Consider the following 10,786-nt stretch of genomic DNA (forward strand, 5'->3'; position numbering starts at 1 on the left):
TCTCACAGTGTGTGTATGCCTCTCTCTCTCTCTCTCTTTCTCCCCCTCCCTCCCTCCCTCCCCCCCCCCTCATTCTCATGCTCTCTTAAAAAAGATGGGGGAGGGGGCGGTCATTGAAGATTGACATATTTGTCTCTGGGTGGTATTTACATAATCATAAAAATAAGGTATTTTTACAGTAGTGAATGGGAAATACGTGTTTTACCCACAGTAGTGCATTTTACTGTTAGTGACAACCAATGTACCAAACCAAAAAGAACACCAGAATCAGGATGTGGGAAAACTTGAGTTTTGAGTTTGGACTAAGTAGTCTGATCTTTCTGAGCCTTGCTTTTCTCATCTAGTAAATGGAGATCTTACTAACTTACCTTACTGATTCTCCAGAGCTGTTGAATGATCAAATGAGATGATGGGTATTCACTTTAATAGATGAGACATTTAAACATAGGGATTATATTCCCTAATCTTCTAGATAGTGAACCTTTTACAATAGGATCTGTGACTAATTTACCTAACAGCATCTTGCTCAGTTAGTATCTGCTGAGTGTTTGAATCCCTAAGGACTAGTTATTTATGTGTAAAGTGACTGGATTTTTTTTCTAGGTTAGATATTATTATAAGTACTTTGCTAATAAATATTATAGACATAACATTTTCCTGCTACTTCTAAGTATGAAGCTTGGAGACTGTATCTTGGGGGTTGTTTTGTTGTTTTTGTTTTTAATTTTAGTTAACATATCTTGGGGTTTTTGTTACCAGATCGATGAGGTCCTGAGACAGGAAGACAAAGCTGAAGCTATGTCTGGCCATATTGATCAGTTTCTGATAGCCACGTTCATGCAGCTAAGACTCATCTACAACACACATATGGCAGATGAGAAATTGGAGAAAGATGAGATCATCAAGCTTTATAGCTGTATCATTGGCAACATGATTTCGGTAAGGCCACCTCTACAGAACATGAGCTTCTTTTCAGTCTCATCCTACCTGGGTTCTAGAACCTGAATCTGTGTAGATGTTCCGTTGAATCCTACATCACTTACAGAGTTTTACTTGCAGACTACGGACTACTTTCATTAGATGTTGGGTGCCTTATTGTTAGAACACAAAATAGAATGCTTACATACTACCTAGATTTCTGCTTCCTGCCAGTGTCTTCATTAGGCATGGTAGGACCCCTGGTTGCATTGTCACAGATAACTACTCACACAGAAAGTACTTTTACAACAGGAAGGAAGAAGCACTCCAATTAGTTTTGGCTATTTCTGGAGATTTGAGGAAGTCTGATGGTTTTTTTCCCCCTAATACTCTGCATTTTTTTTTAATACAGTGTAACTGTTTACTAGAATGTGCCACCCACATTTATCTTCTTTGTTTTATATATTGGCTTTCATACCTAACACAAGTATGATTGGATAGCTGTTTCAGATAGAAAGCCTTGCCCGGGAGGCCTCCACTGGAGTCCTGAAAGACCTGATGCATGGCCTCATCACCTTAATGCTGGACTCTAGGATTGAAGATCTAGAGGAAGGACAACAGGTGATCCGCTCTGTGAACCTCTTGGTGGTGAAGGTTCTGGAGAAGTCAGACCAGACCAACATCCTGAGGTATATCCATGCTCTCACCATTTGAGCCTGAAACAGCCTCTCTTTTTTCTACCCATGGAAACCAAAGTCACTAAGACCAATTATAACTTTAGGTTTGCCTAATAAGTTTGTTTATTACTCTTCTCTCCCTCATGAACCTAGTGTTCTGACCCGAGACAGCAGCTAAAACTAGTAACAACTTAGTAAGCCAGCCAGCATCAAGACTTTTCTAGAATAGGGATGCCTGGGTGGCTCAGTCAGTTAAGCATCTGACTCATGGTTTCTGCTCAGGTCATGATCTCATGGTTTCATGAGTTTGAGCCCCACAATGGGCTCCAAGCTGACGGTGCAGAGACTGCTTGGGATTCTCTGTCGCCCTGTCTCTGTTCCTCCCCAACTTGCACTGTCTCTCAAAATAAATAAACTTTAAAAAAAATTACAAAGAATTTTCTAGAATAGAACTATCATGTTTGTTGATTACCTCTCCTTTCATGTACATTTCAAGTACATTTCTGTCTCAGCTACCAGTAACAATGAAAAATAGTGACAAGCTTTACCATTTACCAAGTAGTAACTGAGAAAGCTTAAATGATTGATGTTTATTTTCTTTATAGCTGAATGTCAAGTAATCAGAGACAATCCTGATCCATAGGCTCTCAATTTGTTAGATGGATACAGAATATTTACACTTGGCCTTTCAACTATTGGTTTTAATTGGAATGCACGTTTGAAACTTATTAATGTTACCATGTTGGGATTTTTTTTTCCTAGTGCCCTACTTGTTTTGCTCCAAGACAGCCTACTAGCAACAGCCAGTTCTCCCAAATTCTCAGAGCTTGTTATGAAGGTAAAGTTGAAATAATTTGGTCTCTTTTCTTTCCAAGATGCAATACTTGTTAAAGTGTGCAGAGAAGGGAGTTGAAAGTAAGACATAGACTCAAATCAACCAAGGAACCCCTGAAAAAAATATACTTGGTCTCGAGTTTATACCCCAGGCTCAGGCCTGAACAGTTTTTGGCCTCAAACAATGAAAAGGGAAAGACGAATTATCCTAGAAGCAAAAGGCAATTAGTTTCATGAGACAAATGTTATACCTTTTTGGGAAATAGTAAGTATAGCCCTGTCCTGTAATATTTTAGCCTCTTGAACGGAAAACCCTAAGTGAACGTATCTGCAACATTATAACATTGTTATTACACTGTAATTGAGTCTGTGTCCTTGGGTCAGGTTTGGTTAAGCTGTATGAACTGCTGTACTGTTGGGTTCCGTACCCGATTCTCCATACCTTCTCACCATTCAAGGCCCCCGTTTCCAGGGAGTGTGAAGGAGGTGTGGGGATGATTACATGGATGGCTGGTCACACTCTTGCCATGATGTGCTTGAAATGAGTGAAATTGTTCATGTTTTAGCAGCTGAACTCAAAAGGCATGGTGGTGTTCCACACTTATATCCCTGACCATCTTTTGGAAGTGACCACAGAGCTTGGGACAGGTGAATGGTACCAGGAGTGATCCTCATTCTTCAGCCACTCCTCCTAACTTTGTTTCTTTTTCCAATAGTGTCTCTGGAGAATGGTTCGACTCTTGCCTGATACCATCAACAGCATTAATCTGGACAGAATTCTTCTGGACATACATATTTTCATGAAGGTCTTCCCCAAAGAGAAACTGAAGCAATGCAAAAGTGAATTTCCCATAAGGACCCTAAAGACGCTGCTGCACACTTTATGCAAATTAAAAGGGCCCAAGGTATGTGAGAACAGCAGCTGGTCCCTGAGGGAGCTTGAGAGAACATCACGGCATTGCTGCCATTTCACTGTGCGTGTGTCTCCCACAGATCCTAGACCACCTAACAATGATTGACAACAAGAACGAATCTGAGCTGGAGGCCCACCTCTGCCGGATGATGAAGCACAGCATGGACCAGACCGGGAGCAAGTCTGATAAGGAAACCGAAAAGGGAGCGTCTCGAATAGTAAGTGTCCTGACTCGAAAGACTAAGGGTGGTGATCCTGTCACAGATGTAAACGCTGGAGCCCATCTTTCTGAGGGTCTAAGGTTAAGGCTCAGGGATGGGGCCACTCTCCTGCTGAGGTGTCATGACCATTTTCCACCTTTAAGTTTTCAAATATGAACTAGTTCTAACCATGTGCCTCTTGGTCCCTAAGAAAGGTTTCTGTACTTGTGCTTAAAGCTTTCGTTGCCAGAGAAATCCACTGTGAGCTCTACTTAATTAGGGAGGAATGGGCCAAGGTCCTTCCTCCTCAAGTTTAGTTGGAAAGCTGCAGCTGGAGGCATTCAGTAACTCAGAATGTTAGTGTTTTCCAGTGTAGACATTGGTGCTTCTGTTAGCCACAGGAACACACCAGTAAGGTCTGGATTTTGAGATATCTTTAGTTCTTATCCAACCATGGGGGGTTCCTAATTAATAACTCGGGTCTAGCCGGTCCTTTGTGCCTTTCAATTTCAGGATGAAAAATCATCAAAGGCCAAAGTGAATGATTTCTTGGCTGAGATTTTTAAGAAGATTGGCTCTAAAGAGAACACCAAAGAGGTAAAAGGGAAAGGGCCTAGCCAAATGGGCTTCTGCTTTATAGAGAAGGACCACTGACTAATTTCTCCCTCCTCTTCCTTTTTCTTATTAACCAGGGCCTAGCAGAGTTATATGAATATAAGAAGAAATATTCAGATGCCGACATTGAACCATTTCTGAAAAATTCCTCCCAGTTCTTCCAGAGCTATGTTGAAAGAGGCCTTCGGGTGATTGAGATGGAGAGAGAAGGCAAAGGCCGTATTCCCTCATCAACAGGTATGGTTTCCTCTAGTAGCTTCAGGGATGAGTTCAAAATATCTCCCAGCTCAGGAACTGGAGGCTTTGACACATTTAAATTAATGCCTGTGTTCCTCAATATTTAATGGTCACCAGCGATGTTCACATGGCTACAGACAGTGGTCACCTCTGTCACCTGACTTGACCCATCATCAGTGTTTGACAAGGACGGTGTTCCCTGCCCTTGAAACCATTTCTTCCCTGGGCTTCTAGTTGTCCATGCTCTCTTTGGTCTCCTCCTACGCAGCCTTCCTGGCCTCTTCCTTCCTGGTCTCCGATTCTTCCTCTCCTTGAACTCTTCATGTTGGCGCTCCCCAGGCTTCAGTCGGTAACCATCTCTTCTTACTCTCATTCCCGTAACTAATCCATGTAGTCTCATCACTTGAGATACCATTTACGTGCCAGAGAGGCCCAGTGTTGTTTTGGGTCCAGCTCAGACCTTCTTCCTAATCCCAACAGATACATCCTGCATGATGCCTCCACTTGGGTCTCTGGTAGGCATTGTAAACTCCACATGTCACTGCTAAGCTCCAGATATTCCTCCAAGCCAGGAGGAGACCTGCTGTTTCCTTCCTTGTCCATCTCAGGTGATGGCAACTTTGTCCTTCTAGTTCGCTTAGACCCAGAGCCTTTGAGTCTTGTCTTCCTCTCTGTCGGGAAATCCTTTTGGCTCTGCCTGCAAACCATGTACAGACTCCACGCGCTCTTCTCATGACCTTCACGGCCACTGCCCTGGTGTGAGAGTCGTCATCTCTCACCTGGTTTATGGCACTGTTCTTCATGCTGACCCCTTGCCTCCACTGTCGCCTTCCCATTTCCACGCATAGCACCAAAACAGTACTTCTCAAATGTTTCCCAAAGGCTCTCCCTTTCTCAGCAAAAGGCCTTCTAGAGATCTACGAGGTCCTACGCGTAAGGCCACCACCACAGCCGCGTCTTCTACTCACTCCGACTCCCATTCCGAATACTCCAGCCCCCCACCAGCCTCCTTGCTGTTCCAGAACACATCAGGCATTTATGTACCTGCTTAGACCTCTGCACCAACCGTTTCTTACATGTAGATTGCTCTTCCACAAGATGGTCTTGTGACTGGCTCTCTTTGTTCCATCAGATCCTTGTCCGGACACCACTGTCTCAGTGAGACCTTCCTTAAAATGTCATCTACTCCCCACCCCTTGATCAAGCAAACCACGGTATGTCCATATGTAGACATTCTGCTCATTACACTTCAAGAAAAAACACTCTTAAGGTCTTGGAGAGGCATAATTTAAGGTGTTGGGAAGAAGAGAAAAATAATTTCAGAGAATATAACTAAAGCTTCAGCCCAGCAACACACATGGTGAGAGAGAACATGACTGGAATCTGAAAACCACAAAGGATGGCTTCTCAGCCTTTTGGCTAAGATCAACTGTGAAAACCACAAAGGAACACGGTTTTTCAGGCAAACAAATTTGGGAATGTTAGAGGAGGAGTTTCACGGAACTCACAGAGAACTAGATGCAGGACAAATGTGAGAGCTCTACTCTGCATGGTGACAGAGATCTCTCTTTTGGTTTAATAAGGCCCTTGACAGCTCTTTTCTATAACTGACACCTTCAAGGTCTTCCTTTGTCTCTAGATCCTGTGAGCAGTAATTTGCAGATACTTGGCTTTTCCACTGTGGGGAAGTAATGTTTCAGCTTAACATTCAGAGAAGCTTTCGTTCCTATCACTCAGCAAGTACTGTTGTGTGTGCCAGGCAGCAAACAGAGAGAAGCCTCTGCTAGAATTTCACATCCACCGGAGTAGGGCGCCCGGGTGGCTCAGTCGTTAAGCATCTGACTTGGCTCAGGTCTTGATCTCACAGTTGGTGAGCTCGAGCCCTGTTTTGGGTATAAACATGAGCCTCGAATGAGCCCCACTTCTCTGTCTCAAGTACGTAAACCAACAAATAAATAATAGATAATAAATTAATAAGCCACAAGGGTAGAGACAGACGCCAAACAATTAACCTAGTAGATACTGTGTTATGTGGGGTGTTGGAAGTGGTAAGCGGACATACCATAGTTTGCTTGATCGAGGCAGAGCCCCCTTTTCTCACTCCCAGAGTCCTTTCTGGTGACATCCAACATTTGATACTTTGGGCCTGAACAGCACATCTGCAACACACGTGCGTGTCCCCTCTGATGCCTGAGCGGTTTTGTGTGGAAAGCATTCACACGTCCCTCACCGCTCCCTCTCACGTCCTTCTTCGTTCACTCTCCGTCAGAGCATTCTCCTCACGTTTACATTAGGGATTCCTATTTTCCTAGAGGAATCTTGTGTGCGACTCTTCGGTTTACCGTAGGGAAGTTTGTCGTCCCAGGACCTTATCTTTTTGGTTTAGATAATGCATCTTGTAACGCATTATCTTTGGGTGTTTTAAAGGCCTGCATTTTGTTATTGTTCCTTCTCTGAAATTTAAGAACTGTGACAGATTTTTTTGGTTTCTCCCCCTCTCCTGCCAGAATATTGCTCTCCACGCTGGGGTGACAGATGCTCCCGTTCCTGTCCCTTCTTTGGGTGTTTGTAGGACACCTCCGTTTCCGCCTCTTCCCCTTGAATACACTGTAGCCTTCAGCTCCTGCTCTCTCCCCCAGTTTGAATAAGGACTTCCTCCTGTGTGTCACCTCGTCCAGACCTCGTCTAATCGTTGCCGACATTTAAAGGCCTTAGGTTCCTCGGCTGGACACTTCCCATGGCCCCAGCAGTGGCGCGGGCCTTTTGGATGGCCCAGGTCAGCGTAGGGTCACAAGATCCAACCCCCGCATATCCCAGATGTAGATGGCCGGCCCAACTGACAGTCTGCTCTTCTCTGTTGACTCCTGAAGCTCTCGCTCGGCTTATCTTGTGTATTTCAGAGCACGCTTTATTGCCAACTCCAGATGGACTCTTCTGGATTTTTCAGTCTTTATAATGGCGGTATCTAGGTTCCAAATCGTTCCCTGTGGTGGCAGATCAACCAGGCCAGTCTAGAAGTGGGACGTGGGTACATTCGAGTGTCCTTTCCACACTTCCTCTCTAGGCATCTCCCCTCAGACGGAGGTCACGTGTATGTCTGCTCCCACAAGCACAGTGTCCTCCATTGGTAACACAAACGGAGAGGAGGTGGGACCGTCGGTCTACCTGGAAAGACTCAAAATCCTCCGACAGCGGTGTGGTCTGGACAATACAAAGGTACCGCTCCTTTCCTTCCGTGTGGCTCGGGGACGGAGTGGCCGCTGCCGTTCCAGAGCTGCGCACCGACCCGCTTTACCAATGTCTCCCCTTGTCTCCACAGCAAGATGACCGACCTCCGTTGACCTCTCTGCTCTCCAAACCAGCAGTTCCCACGGTTGCCTCTTCCACAGACATGCTGCACAGCAAACTCTCTCAGCTCCGGGAGTCCCGGGAGCAGCACCAGCACTTGGACCTGGATTCTCACCAGACTCACTCTTCGGGAACCACGACCACGTCCTCGTCCTCCACGGCTAACATTGACGACTTGAAAAAGAGACTGGAGAGAATAAAGAGCAGTCGCAAGTGAAGCCGCCCCAGCCCCCGGCACCCCGCAGCTTCAGTTCACTAAACTCGGAGTCCTCCTAGTCGAAGGGCCTCGGCAGGCCTAGCACACAGACTGGCCGGCTGTACACACCGCGGGTCCGGAAGGAGCCGCCGCGGCGCGAGTCGTTGTACATACTCTGCTTCTCCGCCAGCGCCCTGCCTCTAGAAGACTGTCCGTGTAGTAGTTTAGTGTACAGACTTGTAAACAGCTGCCCTCCTCTCAGCTCCGACTAGTCTCCATAGCCTTTGTCTTTTATTTTTAACTGCTCATTTGTAAAGTCATCCTGATCTTTCCTAGCTTTTAACTATTAGAAACTTTAATAGTTTTTCCTTTGAGTTTGTGAGCTCTTCTCCCTGTAGCCCTGAAGGGTCACTGTATTCTGTATGAATGCATGGCATGATACAACTAATTTAAGAGTCTTTTATAAATAAAGTTTGCATTAACTAGAACCGTCTCCCAAGATGCTCCGTATCTGGGCAGCTCTGTCACGGTTCTTGGGCCCGGCCGGCAGCCACAGAACGGTTAGGGAGGCCCCCTCACGGAGCAGCGCCGGGGCCGGGTGCACAGGCTTGGGCTTCTGCTCCCTTGGGAGGAGCAGCAGAGCACCTTTCCTGCTTTCCACCTGCAGCCCCCGGGAGAGCAAAGGAGTCCCTTTCTTCCCCATTTTGAGGTCCAGGTCATGACTTCCCTCCCACCAGCACTGTGGTCCCAAGGAGCTCTCGGGCTTCCTGCCACTTTGCACGCGAGATGGGCCCCGTTCTGGCTGGGCCGCGGTGCCTCTCACACGGGGACTGGATTGGGGAGCATCTGACTCAAGGAGGTGGGGGGACGTTCAGGAGTTTCCTGCCTGGTTTCTGGCGTCTGAGTCTAAACCCACAGCTGCTTCATGCTCAGTCTGAGGACCAGAAAGGGAACGGAGGAGTCTCCTCTGGGATAAATTCCCCAGGGCCTCCCTCCACAGTCAGAAAAACCCTTTAGCACTAAGAGGCTCTGGATTCACACGGGCAACTTCTTGGGCAGCCAATGGGGTCAAGGAACTTTTTTCTAGACTACCTTTCACTCAGCTGGCGCTCAAGAAATGAAAGGCTGGCGGAAAGTTGCTTCTAGTGTGGTTCTCAGGTGGCCCCCGTGCTGCCTGGAATCACACTCGCCTCTGCCCCCCGCAGTGGGAACATGGGAGTAGGCGCTCCCTGGAAGGAAGACCGAGGAGTTAGTTTGCTGCTGTGCTGGGACAATGTTTTTGGAAAGAGTGGCTGTGCTTGGGTCAGCAATTTGTATGCTGACAGCTGTGTTGAAGGGAAGTGATCTTGAGAATGTGTACCCTTGTTTCAAAAGCAGAGTTGGGATACTCGAATTCCTAATCCATTTCCCCAATCTGGTTAAAAGCTCTGGGCTGGGGGCACCTGGGTGGCTCAGTCGGTTAAGCGTCCGACTTCGGCTCAGGTCACGATCTCATGGCTCGTGAGTTCAAGCCCAGCGTCGGGCTCGGTGCTGACAGCTCAGAGCCTGGAGCCGGCCTGGGATTCTGTCTCCCTCTCTCTCTGCCCCTCCCCCACTCACGCTCTGTCTCGGTCTCTCAAAAATGAATAAACGTTAAAAAATAAATTTTAAAAAAGCTCTGGGCCGTCAAGGTCCTGCAAACTCACTGACTTCCCAGTTTTCCCCCTGCTTTCTGGTCAACCAGAACCAAACAAGGGCAAAGGAACTCAGTCCCAATTCTCTGTTCCTGAAAGTATTGAAAAACGGGAAGGGAAAATAAAGAGGAGGGAAGGGGGCAAAAGTACTTACCTTCAGTCCCTTCCCGCTCTAAACCATGAGGTTTATAGATCTTAGTTGAAGGTTCTAGGTCACAAATGGTGATCATGGTGGCATCCATGTTCTTCCCCCAACGAGCTCAGGGATGAGACTTCACAGCACAGACCCCCAGAGAATTATCAAGTGATCGGCATCTCACGCCAGCCGACACTCAGTGTTGTACCTGTTGCAGGCTGTGGTGCCTCACTCCCCAGCCACAGATGCACCGAACGGGAGTGGCAACGGGCCATGGTGCAGCCTGAAACTCGGTGGAGCCGCGCAGAAGGGCAGTGGTGCGTCCGCCGTGCTCCATCCCAGACCAACGACCTCTGCCAGGAGCAACCTTCGAGAACATGCTGTGACTCTTAGGACTCGGACATTCGTCCAAACCCTTTCTGAATCTACTTATACACCCTCTAGGTCCCATCTCGTAGAGAAACAAATTGCTCGGGTCTGATAACGATGATGTGAGTAGAAATCCCAGGAAGCAACAACCCCACCAACGTGCTATTTGCAGGGGCCAGAGGAGGGGAGTGGCAGAGCAACTCTGATCACACCAGGCAGGAGTGAGCATACAGGCGGTCGTGATTTATGCACAGCTTACCAGGTACTGGGCACTTGGCTAAGTACACCATACACGTTACCTAAATTACTCCTCAAAACCTTACTGAGGCAAGTAATGTCATTGCGCACATCTTCCATGTAAGGAAACAGGCTCACGGAAGTCAAGTGCCTTGTCCGTGGTTCTCCCTTTCCTATCCCAGAAGACTGAACCCAGACAGTCTGACGCTGGGGCCCACACTCCGAACCACCATATCCCACGAGACTCTCAGATGAAGGCACTTCAAATAACTGAGCCTGTTGGGGGCATTAATCTGATGTCATTTTAATGACGTGCAGAAGCACATAGGGACTTCCGAGGAAAGCGGCAGGTAAAGAGAAAGGTGTACCTACTCATCCCTCATCGCTCCGGTCTTCCTCCCGCCTCTTCTCTGGTCCCGGGACAAGCGCTTTA

General features: G+C 47.1%; 1 protein-coding gene across 2 annotated transcripts in view; it reads left to right on the top strand.

The window, feature by feature from the left end:
• The window catches only part of CKAP5 (cytoskeleton associated protein 5), a 112,446-nt gene extending 104,020 nt beyond the window's left edge, over nt 1-8,426 (top strand). For both annotated transcript variants that reach the window (XM_049617273.1, XM_049617282.1), the window contains exons 36-44: nt 760-939; nt 1,420-1,607; nt 2,358-2,433; nt 3,146-3,334; nt 3,423-3,560; nt 4,056-4,139; nt 4,235-4,394; nt 7,459-7,610; nt 7,714-8,426. In XM_049617273.1, coding sequence (XP_049473230.1) covers nt 760-939; nt 1,420-1,607; nt 2,358-2,433; nt 3,146-3,334; nt 3,423-3,560; nt 4,056-4,139; nt 4,235-4,394; nt 7,459-7,610; nt 7,714-7,959 — 1,413 coding nt within the window. In that variant the 3' untranslated portion in view covers nt 7,960-8,426. The remainder of the gene's footprint in view (nt 1-759; nt 940-1,419; nt 1,608-2,357; nt 2,434-3,145; nt 3,335-3,422; nt 3,561-4,055; nt 4,140-4,234; nt 4,395-7,458; nt 7,611-7,713) is intronic.
• Nucleotides 8,427-10,786: the final 2,360 nt, after the last annotated feature.

This window comes from Panthera uncia, chromosome D1 (genome assembly GCF_023721935.1).
Source record: "Panthera uncia isolate 11264 chromosome D1, Puncia_PCG_1.0, whole genome shotgun sequence".
Classification (NCBI taxonomy): domain Eukaryota; kingdom Metazoa; phylum Chordata; class Mammalia; order Carnivora; family Felidae; genus Panthera; species Panthera uncia.